The 21,542-nt window shown below is 35.1% G+C and overlaps 2 protein-coding genes across 3 annotated transcripts; one reads left to right on the forward strand and one right to left on the reverse strand.

The window, feature by feature from the left end:
- Positions 1–1,248: 1,248 nt before the first annotated feature.
- Positions 1,249–16,340, reverse strand: pign (phosphatidylinositol glycan anchor biosynthesis, class N). Its single transcript, XM_056248963.1, has 29 exons — positions 16,034–16,340; positions 15,496–15,747; positions 15,056–15,177; positions 14,882–14,980; positions 14,694–14,800; positions 13,014–13,138; positions 12,598–12,728; positions 11,196–11,315; positions 11,000–11,040; positions 10,857–10,916; positions 10,652–10,744; positions 10,519–10,574; positions 10,040–10,118; positions 9,766–9,948; positions 9,496–9,635; positions 8,085–8,184; positions 7,844–7,936; positions 7,669–7,760; positions 7,404–7,509; positions 5,582–5,690; positions 5,136–5,238; positions 4,331–4,433; positions 4,021–4,107; positions 3,773–3,828; positions 3,625–3,700; positions 3,443–3,516; positions 1,751–1,793; positions 1,594–1,646; positions 1,249–1,463 (listed from the first exon to the last, which is right to left on the reverse strand). Exons 2-29 carry the CDS (start codon positions 15,720–15,722, stop codon positions 1,340–1,342), a joined length of 2,802 nt encoding a protein of 933 aa, XP_056104938.1. The 5' UTR covers positions 15,723–15,747; positions 16,034–16,340; the 3' UTR covers positions 1,249–1,339.
- A 948-nt stretch (positions 16,341–17,288) lies between these two features.
- On the forward strand, positions 17,289–21,542 carry cops5 (COP9 signalosome subunit 5). Of its 2 annotated transcripts, XM_056248965.1 has the most exons (9): positions 17,307–17,330; positions 17,445–17,615; positions 17,712–17,946; positions 18,610–18,738; positions 19,151–19,216; positions 19,318–19,403; positions 19,504–19,615; positions 20,398–20,546; positions 21,283–21,542. In XM_056248965.1, the coding sequence occupies exons 2-9, from the start codon at positions 17,479–17,481 to the stop codon at positions 21,371–21,373; spliced, it is 1,005 nt and encodes a 334-aa protein (XP_056104940.1). In that variant the 5' UTR covers positions 17,307–17,330; positions 17,445–17,478; the 3' UTR covers positions 21,374–21,542. The 2 variants fall into 2 exon arrangements, with proteins under 2 accessions (XP_056104939.1, XP_056104940.1); XM_056248964.1 differs by having other exon boundaries at positions 17,289–17,615.

Genomic DNA, 21,542 nt, shown 5'->3' on the forward strand with positions numbered 1-21,542 from the left:
TCCATTCTTGTGTGTAGACTTCAGCTGAAAAGCGAGGTTTGTGGTTTTCCCCTGCATCTTTGTCACAGCTGCAGGTGGGTGGGTGAGGTGGAGGTGGAGTGGGAGTGGGGGAGTGGTGCTTAAGTATTAAGTTATTAATGGATATTGATTTTTCAAATTTTTTAACAAAATATAAATATTTATGTAAGAGAACATACTGTATGTAAGTAAATAAAATTATGTATATGTCATAATATTACATTATATAATGTAATGGATATGTTAATGCTATAAAGGGCAGTTATGTTTAAACTACACTACTGCTCAAAGGTTTGGGGTCAGTAAGATTTGTTTTTACATCTTTTATGCTCAACAAGGTTGCATTTATAATACAGTAAAAAAAAATAGTAATATAGTAAAATTAAAATAACTGCTTTCTATTTGTAATATTTTTACAAATGTAATTTATTCCTGTATTGGCCAAACTGAATTTTCAGCACATGGTGTCTTTAAACTTAAAAAATAATTTTAATATACTGATTTGGTGCTACATTTCTTATTATTATCAATGCTGAAAACTGTTGTGCTGCTTAATATTTGTGGGAAACCTTAATACAATTTTTTCAGGATTCTTTAATCAATATAAAGTTCAAAAGAACAGCATGTATTTAAAATAGAAATCTTTTTCTATTGATTTCTAGTAAATTGAAATCAATTTAATCTGTATTTTACCCTAACTGACCCCAACATTTTGAAAAGTAATGTATACTTCATATGTATTTTATTTGAACTTGGTGCTGACGAAGATCAAGGTCAGTGTTTTTGTGGATTTTATTTAAAACATGGCATGACACTTAATATAAAGGTTTATTGAATTTGTAAATAAATAATTTTGCACATTTACACAAAAATATTAAAAATAGAGTATTATAAAACTACACATTTACCATAATACCATCTGAGAATTAGATCCCAGTTCAAATCAGCTGTCATATCAGTACAGTAACATTCCTCAACTTTGGCATAAATCATACAGTACATAATCAAGTACTTTCCCTTTAACCCGTGCCTGTCTTGAGGAGTTTTCCCCCCTAAAGTCTCAGAACTAAAATACCTATAAATTAAATAAATGTATTAATAACAGATCACTTTTCTTATTAGTTATACCAAACAGAGTCTTCCTCTTACAGTTTAAAATGCAGAGTCATATACTGTGTATGTCTTAAGTAATATTGATGTTAAGAAATTCTCAGAAACAGGAAGACCCAATGCTGAACATCAGTCATATTACTGTGGATATTTGTTTTGCTTTTTTGCACCTTGTAAACATTAGGAGGGAGGTCCAGGTGCGAGGTCATCATCACCTAAAGTGCATCTTTCGTTTCTGTCCAATGATGATTCTCTTGGAGGTTAAAATGTGCGTCATGACACTCAGCAACATGAGGAAGATGGTCATGGACATTACGATGACATAGTGACTAATACTGGAAAACAGAAGAAATATTTGATCATATTTGTGAATTTACACACATGCAATGACAGAGGCAAACCAAAAGTGAGCTTCTGTTTCAAATGGTTAACAAGATGGAAGCTAAAACAATACAGTTAACCCACCTAGATCCTATGTCAAGCCAGCTTCCATAATCTTTTACTAAGAAAAAGAAGTGCTGGTGAAAAAGAATAGAAATATAAAAATAAAATGGTTAATATAAATAAATAAGTATTTTATGCAATAATAAAATATTTAATTTATTCTCTATGCTAAGCTTACCAGTGCCATCAAGTCTGAGATGACAAGCACAACGAGGAAAAGGCTAGAAAACAAATGCCAATTTTATGTGAACATATGCAAAATAATGTTTTTTATAACTTTTTATATATACAAATAAATATTTTGTTCTGCCTGTGCAGGAACATATGGAGCCCTGCACAATATATCATGGCCACGACTCTCTTATTTTAGTAAATCGTGGCCATGCTGAACTAATTTGTTCCCTCATTTTGATTAAACTAAACCAAGGGACCGAATTACCGTAGTACAACGTGGCCATGAAGATGTCCATGTTTTTCTTTCTTCACTCGAAAAGACATTAAGGTTTTTGAGGAAAACCTTCTAGGATTTTTCTCCATATAGTGGACTTTAATGAGGAATAAGGGTCTTATCTAGCTAAACGATCTATACATTTTATTCTTTTAATGGCACCCTGGTGAAGAAAAAAAAATATGCAAAGTATACTTCCAGCCAGACTAATTTAGTATACTTCAAGTGTGTTAATAATTAGTTAACTTGAAGTGTGCTATTTTGAAACAACTCATTTTGTACTAAGTATATTTTAGTTGTAATTAAATTGTAGTAAAGTATAACTTTAAGTGTATTTAGTGTACTTTTGTGTGCTAAATTGGAACAACTTCATGTATACTTAGTATAAGTATGTGTAGGGACTAATTACATGCTTGATTAGTGATATTAAAGTGTACTTTATTTGTGTTATAAGTACATTGTTATAAAAACATACAAGCAATATAGCATAAGTGTATTTTTATATATTTTTGGCATTTTTGCCTTTTATTAGGATAGGACAGTAGCTAGACAGGAAATTGGGTGGGAGAGAGAGAGGGGGGACGGGATCGGAAAAAGTCCACGAGCCGGGACTCGAACTCGGGTCTCCCGAAGCATAACGGTGCTACATGTCGGCGCACTTGCCCACAAGTTTATCGGCGCTGACCATAAGTGTATTATATTTGAGTAAAAAGTATATATGCTCAGTAATACCTTTGGCTTATTCCAAATACTACAAATTGCACACTCGGTCTTCAATAACAAATGCACATAATAAACAAATAATATTTAGCTATACTTTGTACAAAATACTATTGTATACTATAATATAATGTATTTTGCAAGTATAATTTCAATGCATTGTTACATTGATCATTTCTAGCACACAGTTAAAATATATTTTTAACAAAGTGCAAATAAATACACTTAAAAATAAACTGAATTTTTACTTCAAGTATATTTTTAGAAAATATACTAAAGTACAATTATATTAAAGTGTGTTAAAAGTTGTATTGTGAAGCATGATGCTAATATACTTTTAATATATTTAAAGATGGTAAAAAAAATGTGTTAGTATATTTGCAATGTACTATTGAAAAAGGGAATATATTTCAAATATAATACAGTATACTTTTTTTTCACTAGGGCAAAATTCCATTGTTCACAAATGTAAATTGACCTGTAAAAAACCCTGTTTTACAACATTTGAGAAAGAAATGGAGCTTTAAATTATCTCAATTCGATTTTCATTGAAGCAAAAAGCAGTTTTGAAAATTTGTAAATGTTTCAATGTCTCCAAATATAGCACAGTTATAAGAAGTGGTCAGTCTGCAGCGAATGTGCACAAACAGAGAAAGACCTGCTGGTTTCCTGCTCTACTATTTATTCTGCAGTGCAAAGTACCTTCGCGATGAGAGCTGCGTTGACACTTGAATGCTTTCGAATGTGCACATCACAATTATGAACGGAATTAAAACCTGAAAGAGGATGAAACAGTGGAAAGATGCATTAAACATAGTTGTGCACAAAAAAAAAAAAAAAAAGGAGTATCAATTTGAAACTGCATGTTGAGCAAGTGCCAATACCTTCCACATTAACAGGCCGCCCATGATGAACGGGTTGAAGACGGTCAGAAAGCAGTACACCGAGGCTGGGTCAAAACTGTGAGGGTAGATCAAGGCATAATTATATTCAAGTCTATTTTATAGCTCTATACTTCATCGAGCAGCTTACCTGTTGATAGACGCTATGTTACCGCAGCCGAAGAATGCAGTTATTATGAAAAACACCTGTTTAAACAGTTAAGGACTAAATGTATCATTGATTGTTTGTAGCAGTAATATAGGATATAAGTGTACAGCACTTTGTCAAACACTTGCTGTTTTTAAAAGTGCTTTATAAATAAACTTTGACTTTGACTTTTGACGTTGACTATCAGCAATCATAAGACAAATCAAATTGTCTGTAGTTCAAAAGGATGCAAAAAAGTAAGATCTCCGAATGTCATCCAGTCTCAGCTGCCTGATTTTGGTAATGTCCATATTTTCAGCAAAATCAATGCTGGAGAGCTGAGAAAACAGGAAACGGTACATTCAGTAAAGAGAAATAAAGCTGTACTACTCTTGTGTTACACAAGTTTATAGAGAACAGATATATTCATCCATGGAAGTGGTTAAGAAGACAAGATCAAGATACACAGTGCAATAATCTTCAACCACATTTTTGAGGCTATTTCTCAGAGGCGGAAGGGAAGCCCCTAAAGAATCCCGTTAGAGGAAGAGACAGCGTTACCTCAGTTCGATATGAACTTTCCTGAGTGGTCATTGCTTCCTGCTCAATGTTGATCCATGCAAACATGAGCCATGACAGCACTGGAGGAAAAAGGGCCTCATACCTTCACAGAACACAAGCCAAAGAGCTATTAGAATAAGAGCTTTCAATTAAAAATGTTCATTTAGTATAAATTATAGTAAAATAACAAAATTATCATTTAAAAAAACATGTTTAAAAAGCCATTTTTTAAAAAGAAATTAAAACTTTTACATAATATTGTTACAAAAGATTTCTATTTCAAATAAATTCTGTTCTTTTCTATTAATCAAATAATCATGAAAAAAATGTGTCGGTTTCCACAAAAATATAACACACCACAGCCATTTTCAACACTGGTAATAATAAGAAATGTTTCTTGAGCACCAAATCAGCATATTATAATGATTTCTGAAGGATCATGTGACACTGAAGACTGGAGAGTATTGGCTTTTTAAAATAGATTTCGCAATATTACCGTTTTTACTTTATTTTTACCGACCCCAACCTTGTAAACGATAATGTATTTAATTCTTGATGAATTGAAATAATTATTTATTAGAATTAATTGTCTAGTGTTGAAACAGTCTCAAACCAGTCAGCTGCTGAATTGAAAACTTTTGCAACTTAACTGCAAGCACTATGTGGTTTCCTTTCAAATTCCACTAAGACAGAAAACCTCAATAGAAGAATTTGACTAAATGTATCATGGGCTGAACTTCTGTTAAATTTAGCGCTGACACGTAAAACCTGCTGATAAGGTTAGCATTAGGTCAGTGGATTTTACCCTGTGCTCAGAAGAAGGTAGACACACACCAAGGACATCAGGATACTCAGCAATCTCTGAAAGAGCCTGGTTGAACTCAACAATGGTATCAAAAATGAGGAAACTAAAAAAAGAAAGTGTTAGAGAATAGGGGATGAAGTACAAACAGGATGGATGAAGCGCAATTCATTGGTTAAAGACTAATCACAGTTTATTTAAAGTTGCCTATGCATATTAAGCTGGGGTAACATAAATAGTATTCAAGGGTTACTGACACATTACTCACTTTCAAGTCGTTCCAAACCTGCATTACTTCCTTTCTTCTACACACAATATTTTACACATAATTATAGTTTTCTTGTAAATATTTTCTTTTGTGTTCCACAGAACAAAGAAAGTCATAGTGGTTTGAAAAAAAAGAAAGGGTGAGTAAATGATGACAGAATTTTTATTTTTGGGTAAACTACCTAGTGTGAACCAGCTTACGAGCTGGTTGAAGAGTGGCAGGCCTTGCTTCACCTGCAGACTGGAGTGGGTGCTGGTCAGGGTATAAGCACACAGCACCACCTGCACCATCTAGAAATGCATGCAGATACGAGAAATGCATTTAGATGGTTATTATTTAGTAATGTTATAATGAATGAGCAAGCGATGAGATCGTGGAAGTAAAATGGTACAAACAAAACAAAAACAAAAATCAGAGAGATAATCAGCAACAGGAAATGCAGTGTATGCTATAACAGACAAATTATACACAATTAATTGCAGTTCACATCTGCAAAATAGGTGGAACTTCTTTCATAGCCATTGAGAACCATAATGTTACTGGGGATCTTTTGTTTTGATTTCCATGTGCTTTTAGATTTTGAATGTGTTTTTTTTTTTTTACATTCTTATAAGCTTATTATTTCCTAATTGTATTTTGCCATTTCTTGATAACTTGTCATTACTTCCTAGTGTATTTACTGTACAGCCCTTGTGTCCTCCCTGTCTTTTGATCAGTGCCTAGTTCTTTTGGTGAGACACCTGCCGTAATTTCCTAGTTCTCATGTCACTCAAAAACAGTTTTTTTTTATTTATTTATATGTATATTATGGTGTGTTGACACTTGTAGTTCGTTTTGCTTTGTTTGGTTCGGACCAACAACAACATCAAAAAACATTTAGCCCTGGTCTGCTTAGTGTTCACATTGGCATTTTTAACACCGAACCTAAAGGCATAGGGATACGTCCACAACCTGATTGGTCTGCTTTTATTACGTATATTTCGCAACAGAACTTACCGAACATACAAAACAATGGGCTAAATGCACTCGTTGTGTGTGCGTAGCCTACATATGATGGTATTTTGACAAGCTGAGAACTCGTAAAGAGCTTATAAAATGTGTAAAGAAGTCAAAACAGTGGCAGGAATCCTTCTGTCACACACACAAACGAAGATCTGCTGCGAGGAGAAGCGGTTCTGATGCCTGTACCAAACTGTGATGAGCAACATAGCGACTATGGCTGCATTCGAAATCGCACACGTCCCTACTATATAGTTAACTAAAAAACAGTATGTGACAAAAGTAGTATGTCTGAATTCACAGTACTCATAAAAGAGTAAGCAAAAAGTACCCGGATGACCTACTTCTTCCGGCGAAATTCTGAAGTGTATGATGATCACAGGAGAGGATTTATGAATGGAAGTGAAGCGACTCAACTGACAATGGTCACATGATAATGACTACATGGCGAATGTAGTATGTCCAGATCACATTCACACTACACGTGCACATACTTTTTTAGCGGTTGTGAATTGACTTCACAAACTTATTCAAAATAAGTACCTACTCAAGAGGGCATGCGATTTCGGACGCAGCCTATGATGAGAATAAACAGGTATGCTTGAGCATTCTGTCCTTTTTAGGGTCGCATCTTGTGACATCATGTCCCTTTTTTTGGTTCATTTACATGTGTTCGTATTTCATTCAAACCGCAACAGAGTTCTTTTGGAAGTGGACTGAGACCCATCTTTTCAGCGGTCTTGGTCTGCTTGTTTGGTGCGCACAAGGGTTCGGATGACTGCGTTCAAACTTATTAAAATGAACCGCACAAACAGAGCAATCGCACCAGTTTTAATCAAACCAAACATGTCAAGTGTGAACACACCCTTAACATGTTTACCTGCATGACAAAGTTAGGGAATCCCTCATTTCAAAATTTTGACCTCAAAAGTCTGCACCAAAATTTTGTATGGTGAAAATGTCCTTGAACAGTGAAAAAGGATGAAAAGAAAGGCAAAAATGACCTGGAAGATGAACAGCTGACGATCCCTTCGGATCAGAGGAGAGCATCTCCATGATGAACAGAGGTATGAGGACAAGTTGAAGAGGGTCAGCACTCCAGCACAAATTCTGCAGTACAACACATCAAATTTAGAAGATGAACTTTTCTGATGTCATTCAGTATCACCGATAAGGGAGTACAAATGTGTTTAACAGTTTAAAAGAAGAAAGATGATTGTGATTGTGTATGACAGTGCTGGGATCAGTAAGTGAACAAAGAGTGCTCACACATAGTTAACGTTGGGTTCCCGTCCCACCACAGGCAACAGTGGAAACACGGCCAGAAAGAGACAGCTAAACATCCAGCTCAGTGACCTGAACTACAGCAGCATAAACAAAAACAAGACCTCAAAAACACACCTTTCAAATATCAGAGGAGGCATTAAGGTCACGGTCACCTTACCTTTGCTTTTGTATAGAGGCCGGAAACCATAGGCCACAGTGCCAGCACTACCAGCCCCAAGGTTAACATGGCCCGATAGAAAAAGCTCATGACCTAAAATAACACCAGCAAATGGGAAATGAGAAGTGAAATAGTTAACACCTCTAATTTACAAGAGTGCTAAATAGATCTAATACTTAAATAGCTAAAACACTAATAACAGTCTTCATCATGTCTAGCACAAAGTTAAACAAGCACTTACTAGTAACTCAATTCCAAATGTAACCAGCAAAAAATAACTAAAGCATTTGCTGAGTGGTAATGAGGGGATCGATCGAATCAGACCAGAAAGAGTTTCAAATCTGTGACAGAGAGAAAACACAAAAAATCTCTAAAAATGTTTTTTTTTTTTTACTAAAAAAAAACAAGAAATGAAAGAAATAGACCTGGAACGATATTTTACAAATTTGAATGTGATTAATAAATGCAGATTTTCTAAACGGTCACATTTTTTCTAAACGGTCACTCTGTCACATTCCCTTTTGGCTAGCAGACTCTCCTCTGTTCGACGTTTGTTTTAAACGGGTGATTCCCCGGAGGTTGGAGATTTAGTGCGCTCCATGTAAACCTTTCTGGCTTGTTATGACAACTAACCTATGCCACTCTCACACCATACAGGTGTCAAAGTATTATTTACTTATTATTATTTAATAGAATATCCATTTTTCATACTGTACATTATAGTTTTGTGATGGCTAAATTCACTTGTAGTGTTTAAAATGATCGATTTTAATGTTTTATGTTTTATTTATTTAGACAAATTCTTAAAGACTTTTAATATCAATCATTTATTGGTTATCAACCATAACATGAAAATAATTATTGGCCATAGTTTTAATGATGGGGTATTAGATATTTAATTATCCATGCCCATTTCTCCTATTATTACATTTAGATTACCTTTGTTGTCCTCTAATGTTCAATTTTAAAAATGCTAACAATTTAATAACACTGTTAAATGTAATCTATAGTAAATCTCACAGATTAAACATTTGTCATATTGTACATTATGATGTCTAAAATAAAAAAAGAAACGCTTGTAGAATTTAAATGATTTATTCATTTTTTATTAGATTAATTTGAGTTTTGAGTTATTTATTTTTAATTTATTTAAATAAAAGGTCTCATTTATTATAACATGAAAAGAATTATCGGCCTAACAATTGCCATAGATTTAATGCTGGTAATAATAATCTGGGTCCTGAAGCAAACCCGTTAAGAACCACTAATATGGTGTTATGGGTGTGTGTTTTGTTTTTCTTTTATCTCTTGTTTTGTAGGTCGCGGTGGAGATGAGGAACATCTGATTCAAATTAGGAGGTGGAGATATAGGTTCCGTTTTTCGTGCATGGAGTGGGGGCGCGTACGGGGAAATGACATCATCCACGGTTCGCCTCTTGTTCTCCTGGTGATAGCGGGATTTGGCGCCTGTCGGCACTTTGGAAGATCCCACATGGCATAACATTTATTATTGCACTTTGTGAAACCCCTAGATTTATTTAATAAACTACGTTGGTTATATTGATCGTTTGTGTTGGTTTTCCTATATTGTTGCGGCCACGAGTCGGCCGTAACAATGGTGAGTTCTAACAAAGCAGGGATAAGTAACTTACTCCCTCATGACGGAGTGCCACACGGGCACAGGGAGCAAGCAGTAGATGTAGTAGGTCCAAGGACTCGACTGGACCAACAAGAACAGAGCCACAAGAAGACCTATACACAGAAACGCCTGGCCTAAATTTCTTTCTGTTACCTAGAAAAACACAAACAAGATGTGACTCACCTCACACCTTTGAACACACTATTTCATAAATAGACCACTAACATTCATATTAGTACAATGATAATGATCTGCATGTTAAAATACAACATCTCTTGTTTACCATAAGTGTGTTAGATGGTGGTTTGCGTAGGCTAGCATGGGTCTTCAGGATGAACAAAACCACATAAGAGGTCCAACCAATAAAACCCAGAACCACACTGCTACCCAAGAAGAGCCGATCATATGTATGATAATATGACAAGCCTTCCATGGCCTGGGCTATGAGATCTTCACAATTACGGATCTGGAGGGAAAAAAGGAGAGAGAGATATATCAAAATGAAAAAGATTATCCATGAGTCAGTTTGGACATGACGACAACCAATCAACACTTACTGCTTCATTAAACTGGCCTCTCTGGATCAAATCTCGTGCCTGACGCACAAAATCCATCTGTTTAGAGTCAGTGAGAGACCTAGAAGCAAAAAGGAGAATCTCACAAGACACAAATTGATCTGACCTTGCCGCCTGTATACCAGAAAACTGCTCAGCCAATCAAATTCGAGGACTGAACATTGTATAATGAATAATCAATATTTTTGTCCAGTCCTAACAAATAAAGGTTTAATTTAACATGGCTATTTTCCCATCCTACTGTACCTTTAAGGTTTCAGCCAGTTGACATGTGAAAACTAATAATATAGTTCACATTGTCGTTTATCAGAAATGGCAATCATACAAATGTGCTAATTACCGATTTTTGCAGGTGAATGTAAGATTCAAGCCATTTTATTTAAAAAAAAATTAAAATAAATAAACAAGAATAATCCAGTTTTTTTCTTTATATGTCTCCTTAAGCATTGCCTTTTACTCACTGGTAGGGTGTAAAGAGAAAGGATATTGTTGTTTTTTTCTTCTGTGCCATTTTCACCTGATAAAATAAACACAAGATAGCTGATTATTTCAAATAAAAAAGGGAAGAATAAACCAAAATGTCCTGTACTTTACCCTGAACTGCTCCAAGATCTGAATAGCATTTGCATACATGCTCTCAGCCTTAAAGTGCTGGCTGTTATTCAGGTAATTCAGTGGTAAGACACCCTATAAAGCAACAAATACTTCAGAAGATAAAACCACTGCACGCATATCTGTGTAGAAGTGAGCTGCTTAATGATTTATACTGGAGATCTGAAAGCTCTGAAATCATGCTCACCACAGAGTTCAGAGGGAAGGGAACTCCTATAAGAGATGACATTAGTGGAGCAATATCAGCCTAGAAAACCATAAAAAGCTCAGATTAGCAATGTTTCAAACATTTAAAGACATTTCAAAAGTAAATGAAACAGGAAATCTCACTTGATTGACATCCACTCTCTTGTATGTTTCTAGCCCCCATTCTGAAACAAAAGAAGGGTTAGAAGAAATTTTGCCAAAATCAATTCTGCTGTTTAATGATGCCTGAATCTCTATTAAATGATGTCTGAAAACTAATTTGCTTAGAAGAGGATGGAGACGGAGGGGATGTTAGACAATCAAGGGCCATTAAACAAACCTTTTAAATAATCATCATCATATTTGTGAGAGCCCGGCTCCCGTTGTGCTGTGTGAACCCCAGCGCCCCATGCTACCAGTGGGGTCAGCGTCTCTGATGGGTGTCCCGCACCGTGAGATCCTATAAAACACATACTCAGATACTGTAGTGTACAGACATTTATAATTGATAAATTAAACATTCTTTTACCCAAAATGCTGACTTGAACTTAATATAAATCAGGCAAAATATAAAATAGCATTGATGTTATTTCAATCTTAAATAAAAGGATAAAAAGTATTTTATTAATCTTTTCTAATAAAGTTTCCTGTCACAGATTTTAACTGTTAAACACGCTTTAAAGTTACATAGCTGCCAACTTTTGAGTTTAGCTTGGAGTGAGATTTTGCTATTGTGGTTGTCAAAACATTTGGTAGCATAACTACACATATTTTTATTAAGTTTAGTGACAGCATGGTGCAATAATTGGTATAGGCTACTGCTTACATTATTGCTTGATACAAATTTTACAATTTCAATTTAATTCTTGTGGTTTTATTCCGATCTTGATTCAATTAGGATACATATTATACATATAGGCTACAGTAGATGTTAATTTTTCTTAAGAAAGAAAATCGCACCTAATGCTGTAAACATAGACTACAGAGAGCCCTGTCAGCTGGTATTATTAAAGGTTAAAAATAACAACTCAAATCAAATATAGGCCTAATGCGGTTTTTATTACAAAAACTTTATAATATTTTAATGATAGAAGTAAAAAATATAATAAATATGTAATATAGTGCACATATTTAGCAAAATACTCATTTATACTAATACTAAATATATTATAAAATACTATTTTTTTCTAGCCAACTTACGTGCTATGGTCATTGAATGGCTTTCCTGAGGTAAATGTAACGTTATGTGACATTGTAGTCTACTCCAGCTATTTTATTGACCTCTTTCCGCGGTTGAAAAACACTGATTGGTCGATATTACTGTATGTATGAGGCATATACATTTCGGTAAGTTACTGTATCTTTCAACACACACCTATTGATCATTCGTGTTTATTTACTATTAACTAGGCTAGTGAAGAGAGATGATCGGTTCAAGTGCCATTTGAACTGAGGTGCTACAGCGATCTGTCACATTTAAAAGCGCCAAAACTGTTTTATTGTTAGAATTTCGTAATAAAATTGACAGAATCTGCGAGCTGTGAATTTGTTCCATATCAAAAGTAACCTTCTCTGTCTAGTCTGTTGGTGTCAGTGTCCTCTTTGCTTCGCGACTTTTCTCTGCGTGAGAAAATGGATGTGTGGCGTGAGCACATGTGAAAACGGTCAATTGTGTGAGTCTCACGGTCAATGCGTGAGAGTTGGCAGCTCTGAACAAAGACTAGGTCAGAGAGATGTTTTACCCCAATTTGTCATGCCATGGTCAGACGTAAAAACATAAGCGGTTTTTCCATCATGCCCATAAAAGTCGTCCATCGCAGTGACAATTTCAGCGACACCAGCATCAACCAGGCCAATGTTCTCTAGATATTCCCTATACAGAAATCCCAAAGAAAAGAGTACATGTGAGGCTTTAACAATGGTAGTAGCTCCACCTAATGGTAAAACTGATGTCCAGGTGATTTGATTATATGCATTTCCATACTTGTAAAATACAGTTTAAGGTATCTGAACACATTAAACTACAATACAGTTTGTCTTTTTACCACAAACATGGTATGAAAGTGGCTACATAAGATAATAAAATTAAAAAGATAAAAGGAAAAGGTGTTGTTAATCACATTGCAATATTTTATATGGTGAAATGAATTTGTCTTACTTTGACATGGGCCGGTGAGCATGGCCATTGGTGTCTATCCCCAAAAGATGAAGGAAAAACACATTCTGTTCTTCATGTAACTTATTCAGCAGAGTTTCATTGCTTTTGGCAACATTGAGAAAATCCTTAACAAAAAAGGAAACAAATAAGATAATTAACAATCATGTTCTCTTTTTCTTTATTACAAGTTTTCAGGGTCTTATTGTATTATTATATAATGTTTTATATATGTATATATTAATATTTATTATATAATGTTATATATATATATATATATATATATATATATATATATATATATATATATATATGAAGCTTTGCCTTATAAAAATAAAATAACTGTGTGTGTATACATAAATATACAGTTGTGGTCAGAATTAATGGCACAGCCTGGTAAATATGATCAAAGATGGCTGTAAAAATAATTCTGCATTGTTTATCCTTTTGATCTTTCATTAAAAAAAAATCTCAAAAATCTAACCTTTCATTGAAGTAAAAGATTTGAAAGTGGGGGGTAAATCACATTATGAAATACATGCTTTTCTCCAAAACACGCTGGCCATAATTATTGGCTCCCTGTTATTAAATACTTTTTGCAACCTCCTTTTTCCAAGATAACAGCTCTGAGTCTTCTCCTATAATACCTGATGAGTTTGGAGTTCGAAGCTTCATTTTCATTTTGTTACCCATTTTTGTGTTGATTTTGATGTTTGTTTTGGACCGTTGTCCTGATGGAAGATCTAACCACGGCCAATTATAAGATTATAGGCCGTCAGGTTTTGATTTTTTATCTGTTGGTATTAGCTAGAATCCATAATAAAGATGTCCAGGGCCTCCAGCACAAAATAGGCCCACAACATATAAGATCCAGCAGTATATTTAACTGCTGGGGTACTTTTTATCCCTGTTTGCACCAAACACATCTGGTGGATTTGCTGCCAAAAAGCCCTTTTTTTGTTTCATCTGACCATAGAATCCGGTCCCTTTTGAAGTTCCAGTCGTGTCTGACAACTGATTTTGCTGGAGTTTATTTTTGGAGGAGCGAGGAGGGTTTTTCTTGAAACCCTCCCAAACAACATGTGGTGATGTAGGGGTTGTTTGAATTTTTTTTTTTTTTTTTTTTTTTAAGGCTTTCTGACCCCCAAGGCTCAACTAATCTCTGCAATTCTCCATCAGTGATCCTTGGAGAGTCTTTGGCCACTCAAACTTTCCTCCTCGCCATGCATTAAGACAATATAGACACACGTCCTCTTCCCGCCAGATTCGTAACATCTTTAGTTGATTGAACTTCTTAATTATTGCCCTGAAGGTCAAAATGGGGATTTTCAATTCTTTAGCTATTTTCTTACAGCCACTTTCTATTTTGTGATGCTCAACAATCTTTTGATGCACATCAGAACTATGTTCTTTGGTTTTACACATTGTGATGGATGATTAAAGGAATGTGAAACAAGAAGTCATAGCTAGACAATTTCATGTTCCTAGTCACCCTGGTGTGCTAAAAAAAGGTAAATATTAATGGGAATATACTTCAGAGATATTTTACTTGTAAAAAAATTCTTTGGGTGCCAATAATTGTGGCCAGCTCTAATAAGTATAAAAGACTTGAAATAAGAGTTGTGCGGGGTTTCTTCAAGTTTAGTTTCAAGCAACTGCATACAAGCACATTAAGTATCCTACCTTCACTTCATCAAATACCCATGTATCAAGTCTGGAAGCATCAGTGGAGGCGAAATCCTCCCGCTCTGGAGGATAAGTGTGAGTGTACACATGGTCTCCGGTGGCTCCTACAAAACACACATGCCAGTAAAGCTACCAAATAAGGTTATTAAACTCCCAAATATCTACACAGAGGTGTGTGGTTATACCTTTAGCAAACATTGGTAATATGTCAGGGCTTCCCCAACACCAGGTATGTCTGCTCTCATTAAAAACAGAATCAAACTCCACTGGATTCTCCTTCCAGCCTGTAAGCACAGAGATGTGAGACACATTAAGTTTACACACATATGTTATACACAAACACATGTATGACTGCTTACCCTTGGCAACAGCACTAACGTCCTCATAAAAGCCCGCTAGTAGAGCCACATGACCTGGCCGTGATTCTGTAGGGACTCGAGTGTGTGACACTCCCCATGTGCCGCGCTCTTCAATCACAGTCCTTATGAAAGGGAACAATAGGAAGCACAAGTTTATACACCATAAAGAACACGATAAACACATAAAACAATAATATTTAAGAGGCATAAACTACATATATTTATTGTAATACAGCTTTTGTATTAGATTTATATTTTTACAAACATATATATATATATATATTTAAGGTTGAGGCAGATATTAAACAGCAGATAAGTAATATTTTCAGAATTTTTCTATATGCAAATTTTTTTTTGACGAATAAGCATTTAATCACTAAAAAAAGTGACTGAACTATTCACACTGGTAAACAGGACAAAGATTAACCCATGTTCATCACCTTAGGTAAGGAGCCCTGCCTGTCCCATTGTTGTCTGGCTTAAAGAGACTGTCGGCTCTCAGACCATCTGCCACAAAGAGCACCAAGCGCTTGGCTGGAGGGGCCAGAGGGACATGTTGTGGTGTCATTCCATGGACAAGAGGGGACGTGAAATAGATGTCAAAGATTGAGAGAAAGAAGACTACATGGACAATGAGTCCCACAATGAAGAATGTCATCATCTTCATTGTGTCTGCTGTCAGACCTGTGGCACTGATTTAGAAGAAGGAAAGGAAGACAAGCGAAAAGACATTTGAAAAACATTCTAAATGGACTGCATTTATATAGCGTTTTCACAGACCCAATGGCCACCAAAGCGCTTTAAAATTCTGTTATTTTCAACGTCTTTAGAGTTTTGCCTTAAAGATTTGACATATTAACATGACTGTACATTCAAAAGGACTAAATGATCCATAGACATCTCAAAAGTAGCCTAACATTTGCATTTAAAAAAAAATTACAATCGATTTAGTATGAATTGAATAAAAAATATTCTTACCTCTTTGCAAATTTCAGATTGAAACACAATCATAAAGTCGCTTTATCGAAGATGTAGAAATATAAATGAGCACATCAGTAGCTACTGTCAAAGAAAGCACCCGGCAGAGCAAAGCATGAGTGACCATGAGTCTGATTCTGAGACAACACAGCCTCTAAACAAACCGCGTCTTAATCTTGTTTTAATGTGCTGTTAAGTGTGTGGCGAGCAACTTGGCGTTTGACCTGCTAAACCAAATAGTTTGTAAGCAGATTAACAGAGAACTTTTCTTTACTTCCTTGTATTGGTAACCTTTGAACTGGAAATATGCACAATGCATCTTGGGAAATGTAGTTTACGAGAGTCTCTCTCTCTCTCTCTCTCTCTCTCTCTCTCTCTCTCTCTCTCTCTCTCTCTCTCTCTCTCTCTCTCTCTCTCTCTCTCTCTCTCTCTCTCTCTCTCTCTCTCTCTCTCTCTCTCCCTCTCTCTCTCTCTCTTTAAGAATGTGATTTCAGATGACAATGATAGAAAATTTCAACACATTGAAATAATGTTAGTTATTTTCTGACTATAAAATTAATTTAAATGCATTTGATTATACTGACCTTTTTTATAGAAGCCATCTAAAAACAATAATGTCTCTTTATCTTTACAGGAATATAAAATTAAAAAGTAAAAAATGCTCTTTAAATTTTGATAAGCTGTAATGATATATAGTACTGATTCCAATCATAAAAAAATAAAAAATAAATAAAACAAAATTGCCCCATAATAGTAATTAGTAGTCTATCAAGCCGTGTTCTTTGAGAGTAAAATACTTAAAGGAAAATAGAAAAGGCTACAGTTTTTTTAAATTTGAACTTTTAACACACAATATAGATAGATGGATAGATAGATAGATAGATAGATAGATAGATAGATAGATAGATAGATAGATAGATAGATAGATAGATAGATAGATAGATAGATAGATAGATAGATAGATAGATAGATAGATAGATAGATAGATAGATAGATAGATAGATAGATAGATAGATAGATAGATAGATAGATAGATAGATAGATAGATAGATAGATAGATAGATAGATAGGCTTAGCAACAATTTAAAAAGTCGCGTTAGTTTGAGACTTTTATTTTGATACCAATATAAAACTTTATTAAGCTGTATGCTAATAGCTAGCACTAACAGTCGCGTTACGTTGAGACTTTTATTTTGACACCAATATAATTCCTTAGTTACGCGTATGCTAGCTAGCTTCACTCAGGTTTGCGAGTTGTGGGTTTTTGTAAAGGGATACAGCAGAAGGTTTGTTAATGGTTTCTAAATAGTGCGTTTAAATGTTTAGATAAACTAATCACTTGATCTATTATATAGTACTTTAAATATCCTATATTGCTAGTGGTGTATAACATACTTCGTTAACATTATAGTTCATCTGCTGGACATAAAACCCGATTACGAGCTATGGCTGGCAGTAGCATAGCGATGAAAACATGGGAGCTGTCAAACAGCATGCAGGAAGTTCAGAGTATTGATGAAATATATAAGTATGATAAAAAACAACAACAAGAGATTCTGGCGGCCAAACCATGGACTAAAGAGTTAGTATACCACACCATAAGAATTTCTTCCTCATCAAAACATTGTTTTCGAATGATGAATAACACAGTTCTCCATAATGCGTTTATTGTTTACAGCCATCATTATTTTAAATACTGCAAGATATCAGCTTTGGCACTGTTGAAGATGGTGATGCATGCCCGTTCTGGAGGAAACCTGGAGGTGATGGGACTCATGCTGGGGAAGGTGGATGGAGAGACCATGAACATCATGGACAGTTTTGCTCTACCCGTGGAAGGCACTGAAACTCGAGTCAACGCTCAGGCTGCAGCCTATGAATACATGGCTGCTTATATAGAGAATGCTAAACAGGTACACTGAACCAAACAGATTCTCCAAAATTCATATTAGACAAATAGATAATAAGCCCATATTTTGTTTCCAAATATGATAATATCCACTGTTTTCTGTTTCATCTGGTTTCGATTTCTGTGCGATATGCTATGCTCCTCTAAACATATTATTTTACTAATTGTTTTATAATAATACTGCTTTCAGTTTTCATGATCTAATATTAACTGAGAGATTACATGGAATATTTGCCCTTTTAAAAATGTCAAAAAGATGATTTAAAAATAGTAAACATCCTAAAACAAAGGATCCCGTCAGAGGAAATATGCGTGCATTGTGTATATTGAATCATGAGATTTTCTGTGGTGTGATATAATATAATCGTCTAAAATATTTAATTTATTCTTTTATAATTTGTATGCATTTGGTTTTCATGATCTAATATTCATTGAGAGACTACGTGGAATATTTGCACTTTTAAAAATGTATTTATTAAATCTCAAGACCATTTAAAATGAATGATGAAGGCAAAATAGGGATTTAAAAAAAGAATACAAATCTTTAAATAAATGGTTTACACTTTGTACATTCATAGGCATAATATGTGTCACCTCCCCATGAATGTCATGGCCAGCATATGATGAAATATTATTAATTCTGAGGCTCGTCTATGAATTCATTTAGGTGGGGCGGTTGGAGAATGCCATTGGATGGTACCACAGTCATCCTGGATACGGCTGCTGGCTCTCAGGCATAGATGTCAGCACTCAGATGCTTAACCAGCAGTTTCAAGAGCCCTTTGTCGCAGTAGTGGTAAGTGCCGTTGGAAATGTTAAACTTGTTGCTTATTTTGCATTAGGGCTGATTTTGCAAAGTCCTCTCTAAACCATTATACCATCAATCTACAAAGACAGAGGGGAAAATAGCTCATCTACGAAGTATCAATTTAAATTCAGCAATATCAGTGATCCATATTTGACCCCCGAAATACGAAAGAGTTTGGTGACATTTGTAGTGGTGTCTGATTAATTGCTGTTGGCTTTGTAACTGAATACATTATACAGTTTACCCTTCATTGCCATTGCTTATTTTGTGCCGAGGGCAAATAGCAAGCTGGCCGCTCATAACTTTCACTTGCTAAACTGGCAGCTCAGTGTTTTTATTTGTTATATTTGACTGAACTGTTTTGCTTATTACAGTCCTTGTAATTTTTCATCCTTCTCAGATTGATCCCACAAGGACTATATCCGCAGGGAAGGTCAATCTTGGAGCTTTCAGGACATATCCGAAGGTAATCAGTAAATTCTTTTTTGTAACCGTGTAGTTTTTCATATTTATGTGTCTATTCATTTATATGAGTTATATCACCACATATTTAAATGTTAACGGTAGGGTTACAAGCCTCCAGATGAGGGTCCATCTGAATACCAGACCATACCTCTTAACAAGATTGAGGATTTTGGAGTGCACTGCAAACAGTAAGCTTTTCTGTGCTTTTATTGTACTTGGAAATTGTTGTAAATGATTTCATTTGACTGTATAGGAACTTCTTCACAATAAACCGTCTGCTGCTTTTAGGTATTATGCTTTAGAAGTGGCTTATTTTAAGTCTTCCCTGGATCGCAAACTCCTAGAGCTGCTGTGGAATAAGTATTGGGTCAACACTTTGAGCTCCTCCAGTCTGCTGACAGTAAGCGCTCTCTTTTATTGGTGTAAAATTATTAGTTAACACTTTATTTTACAGTGTCCTTTTTACATGTTACATCTACATACTGTAAATTATGCATAATTATATGCAACTAAGAGTACATTTACACGACAACGAAGTACTAAAAACGGAAACGTTTTTTCTGCCCTCAAAATCGTCTCCCATCTATGTTCAAATATTTACACCATTATTATCTTATCATCCTGGATGTTTTGTTCTAGAGGGTACAAGTTTTTTATGTGGATGAGATTGATAATATGACAGGGGTTTGTTGACAACCTGTGCACATGATTAATATTTGTAGATGCTGCTTTTGTTTCCTTACCTATTTGTTTTGAAAGCCTGTCATAGTTGACCACGACATTCTGTCATGAGCCTCGTTTAACACTTTCAATGAGCTGTAGACTATCTAAACAACAGCCTCAGAGCGCTGTTAGAGATAAATTGACTACTTGTCAAGAGCGTCTTGCTACGCCGAAGAAGAAGTGTTGTCAGTGATTACGTTGTCACCACAGACCAAGACCTTAGTTCGTTGAGTCTGTCTTTATTGTGAACCCTCGTCTGGGCAGTGTACAACCTCACCTTCAGCAAACTTTTGAGACCTCATTCAGGGGGCTTCAGTAAACAATTCAAAAACCTTTTGAATTGACCATCAGTGAAAGGCATGTTGTGAATGTTTAAGTATTGTTGTGAAATCGTGCATTAACCTAGACTCTAGTCTAGAGCAAGCCGAATGGTGGTGTTAATGGCTCTTGTTCCTTCAGAATGCAGAGTACACCACTGGACAGGTTTTTGACTTGTCGGAGAAGCTCGAGCAGGCTGAAGCCCAGCTGGGACGAGGCAGTTTCATGCTGGGCTTAGACACGCATGATAGGAAATCTGAGGACAAACTAGCAAAGGCAACACGTGACAGGTAATACAATCTCTATTAATTCAATATGAAGTGCTTCCCTTTTTATATAAAGTGTCAGTTATGATAAATAATTGGAAAAAAAACTCCCTACGTGTACTGTGCTAGGCTAACTGGGACATATTGTTGGCTTGATTGCTTCTATTACTCTCCTCATTTGTAAGTCGCTTTGGAAAAAACATCTGCTAAATGATTAATTATAAATGTGAAATAAGTTGGGCAGGGCAAGTTTATTATTTTCAAATGTGACACACTGATAATTTAAATGCTTTATTGAGGCATTATAAAAATTTAAAAACATCTACGTTCATTTCGATATAGTCCTGAAGCTTCATTCTAGATAAATTGTTTTATATTTTTAATTTTCTCAATTAAAGTACAGACTTTTAATGTGGTCTCAGACATTTGTATACAAACCAAAACCAGTTGTACAGAACTGTAAAAAAGTTTTGAAAAAATTAATTTTTAAAATAAAAATTGCTATTAAATTTAGTTGGTTTTTTTTTGTTTTTGTTTTTGGGAGGTGGGGGGGGGGGGGGGGGGGGGTTAGTTTTGAAAATCCTTCCTTTTGAAATCCTTTTGAATCTTGATTTCACATTCATATTTTATAAGATCATGGGTAACTAACATGAGTCTCTTGTTTGTGTAAAAAGTCCCCTTTTTTTTTACTTGTGCTATAGTGCCACTAGTGACCTAATTCATTATTTTAACACATAACAACATTTTCTTTGCCCCTCAGCTGCAAAACGACCATTGAAGCAATTCATGGTTTGATGTCCCAGGTTATCAAAGATAAACTCTTCAATCAAGTGAACACATCTACCAACTGAACTTGGAAGGAACTGAAGTTAGATGACTTCACATTCTGTGTTTGCTTAGTTATGTGTTCTTTCGTTATGGTTCAGCTTTGAACGATTCAAAGCAATTCTCCTGTAGGAATATTTGCATCATTTGTTTAAACAAAGAAATAAACGCTGTTCGGGTTTATTAGTTGATGGA

Source organism: Rhinichthys klamathensis, unplaced genomic scaffold (genome assembly GCF_029890125.1).
Source record: "Rhinichthys klamathensis goyatoka isolate OS25496 unplaced genomic scaffold, OSU_Roscu_1.1 h1tg000059l_1, whole genome shotgun sequence".
Classification (NCBI taxonomy): Eukaryota; Metazoa; Chordata; class Actinopteri; order Cypriniformes; family Leuciscidae; genus Rhinichthys; species Rhinichthys klamathensis.

Excerpts from the sequence above, each read along its gene's own strand:
- pign (XM_056248963.1), bottom strand. The coding sequence starts at position 15,722 with ATGAAGATGATGACATTCTTCATTGTGGGACTCATTGTCCATGTAGTC. Across the intron at positions 10,917-10,999 it reads AGAGAGTGGATGTCAATCAA|GCTGATATTGCTCCACTAAT; the intron begins GTGAGATTTCCT and ends ATGGTTTTCTAG. Across the intron at positions 9,949-10,039 it reads GAGGCCAGTTTAATGAAGCA|ATCCGTAATTGTGAAGATCT; the intron begins GTAAGTGTTGAT and ends TTTTCCCTCCAG.
- cops5 (XM_056248964.1), top strand. The coding sequence starts at position 17,479 with ATGGCTGGCAGTAGCATAGCGATGAAAACATGGGAGCTGTCAAACAGC. Across the intron at positions 17,947-18,609 it reads ATATAGAGAATGCTAAACAG|GTGGGGCGGTTGGAGAATGC; the intron begins GTACACTGAACC and ends GAATTCATTTAG. Across the intron at positions 19,404-19,503 it reads TTTGGAGTGCACTGCAAACA|GTATTATGCTTTAGAAGTGG; the intron begins GTAAGCTTTTCT and ends TGCTGCTTTTAG.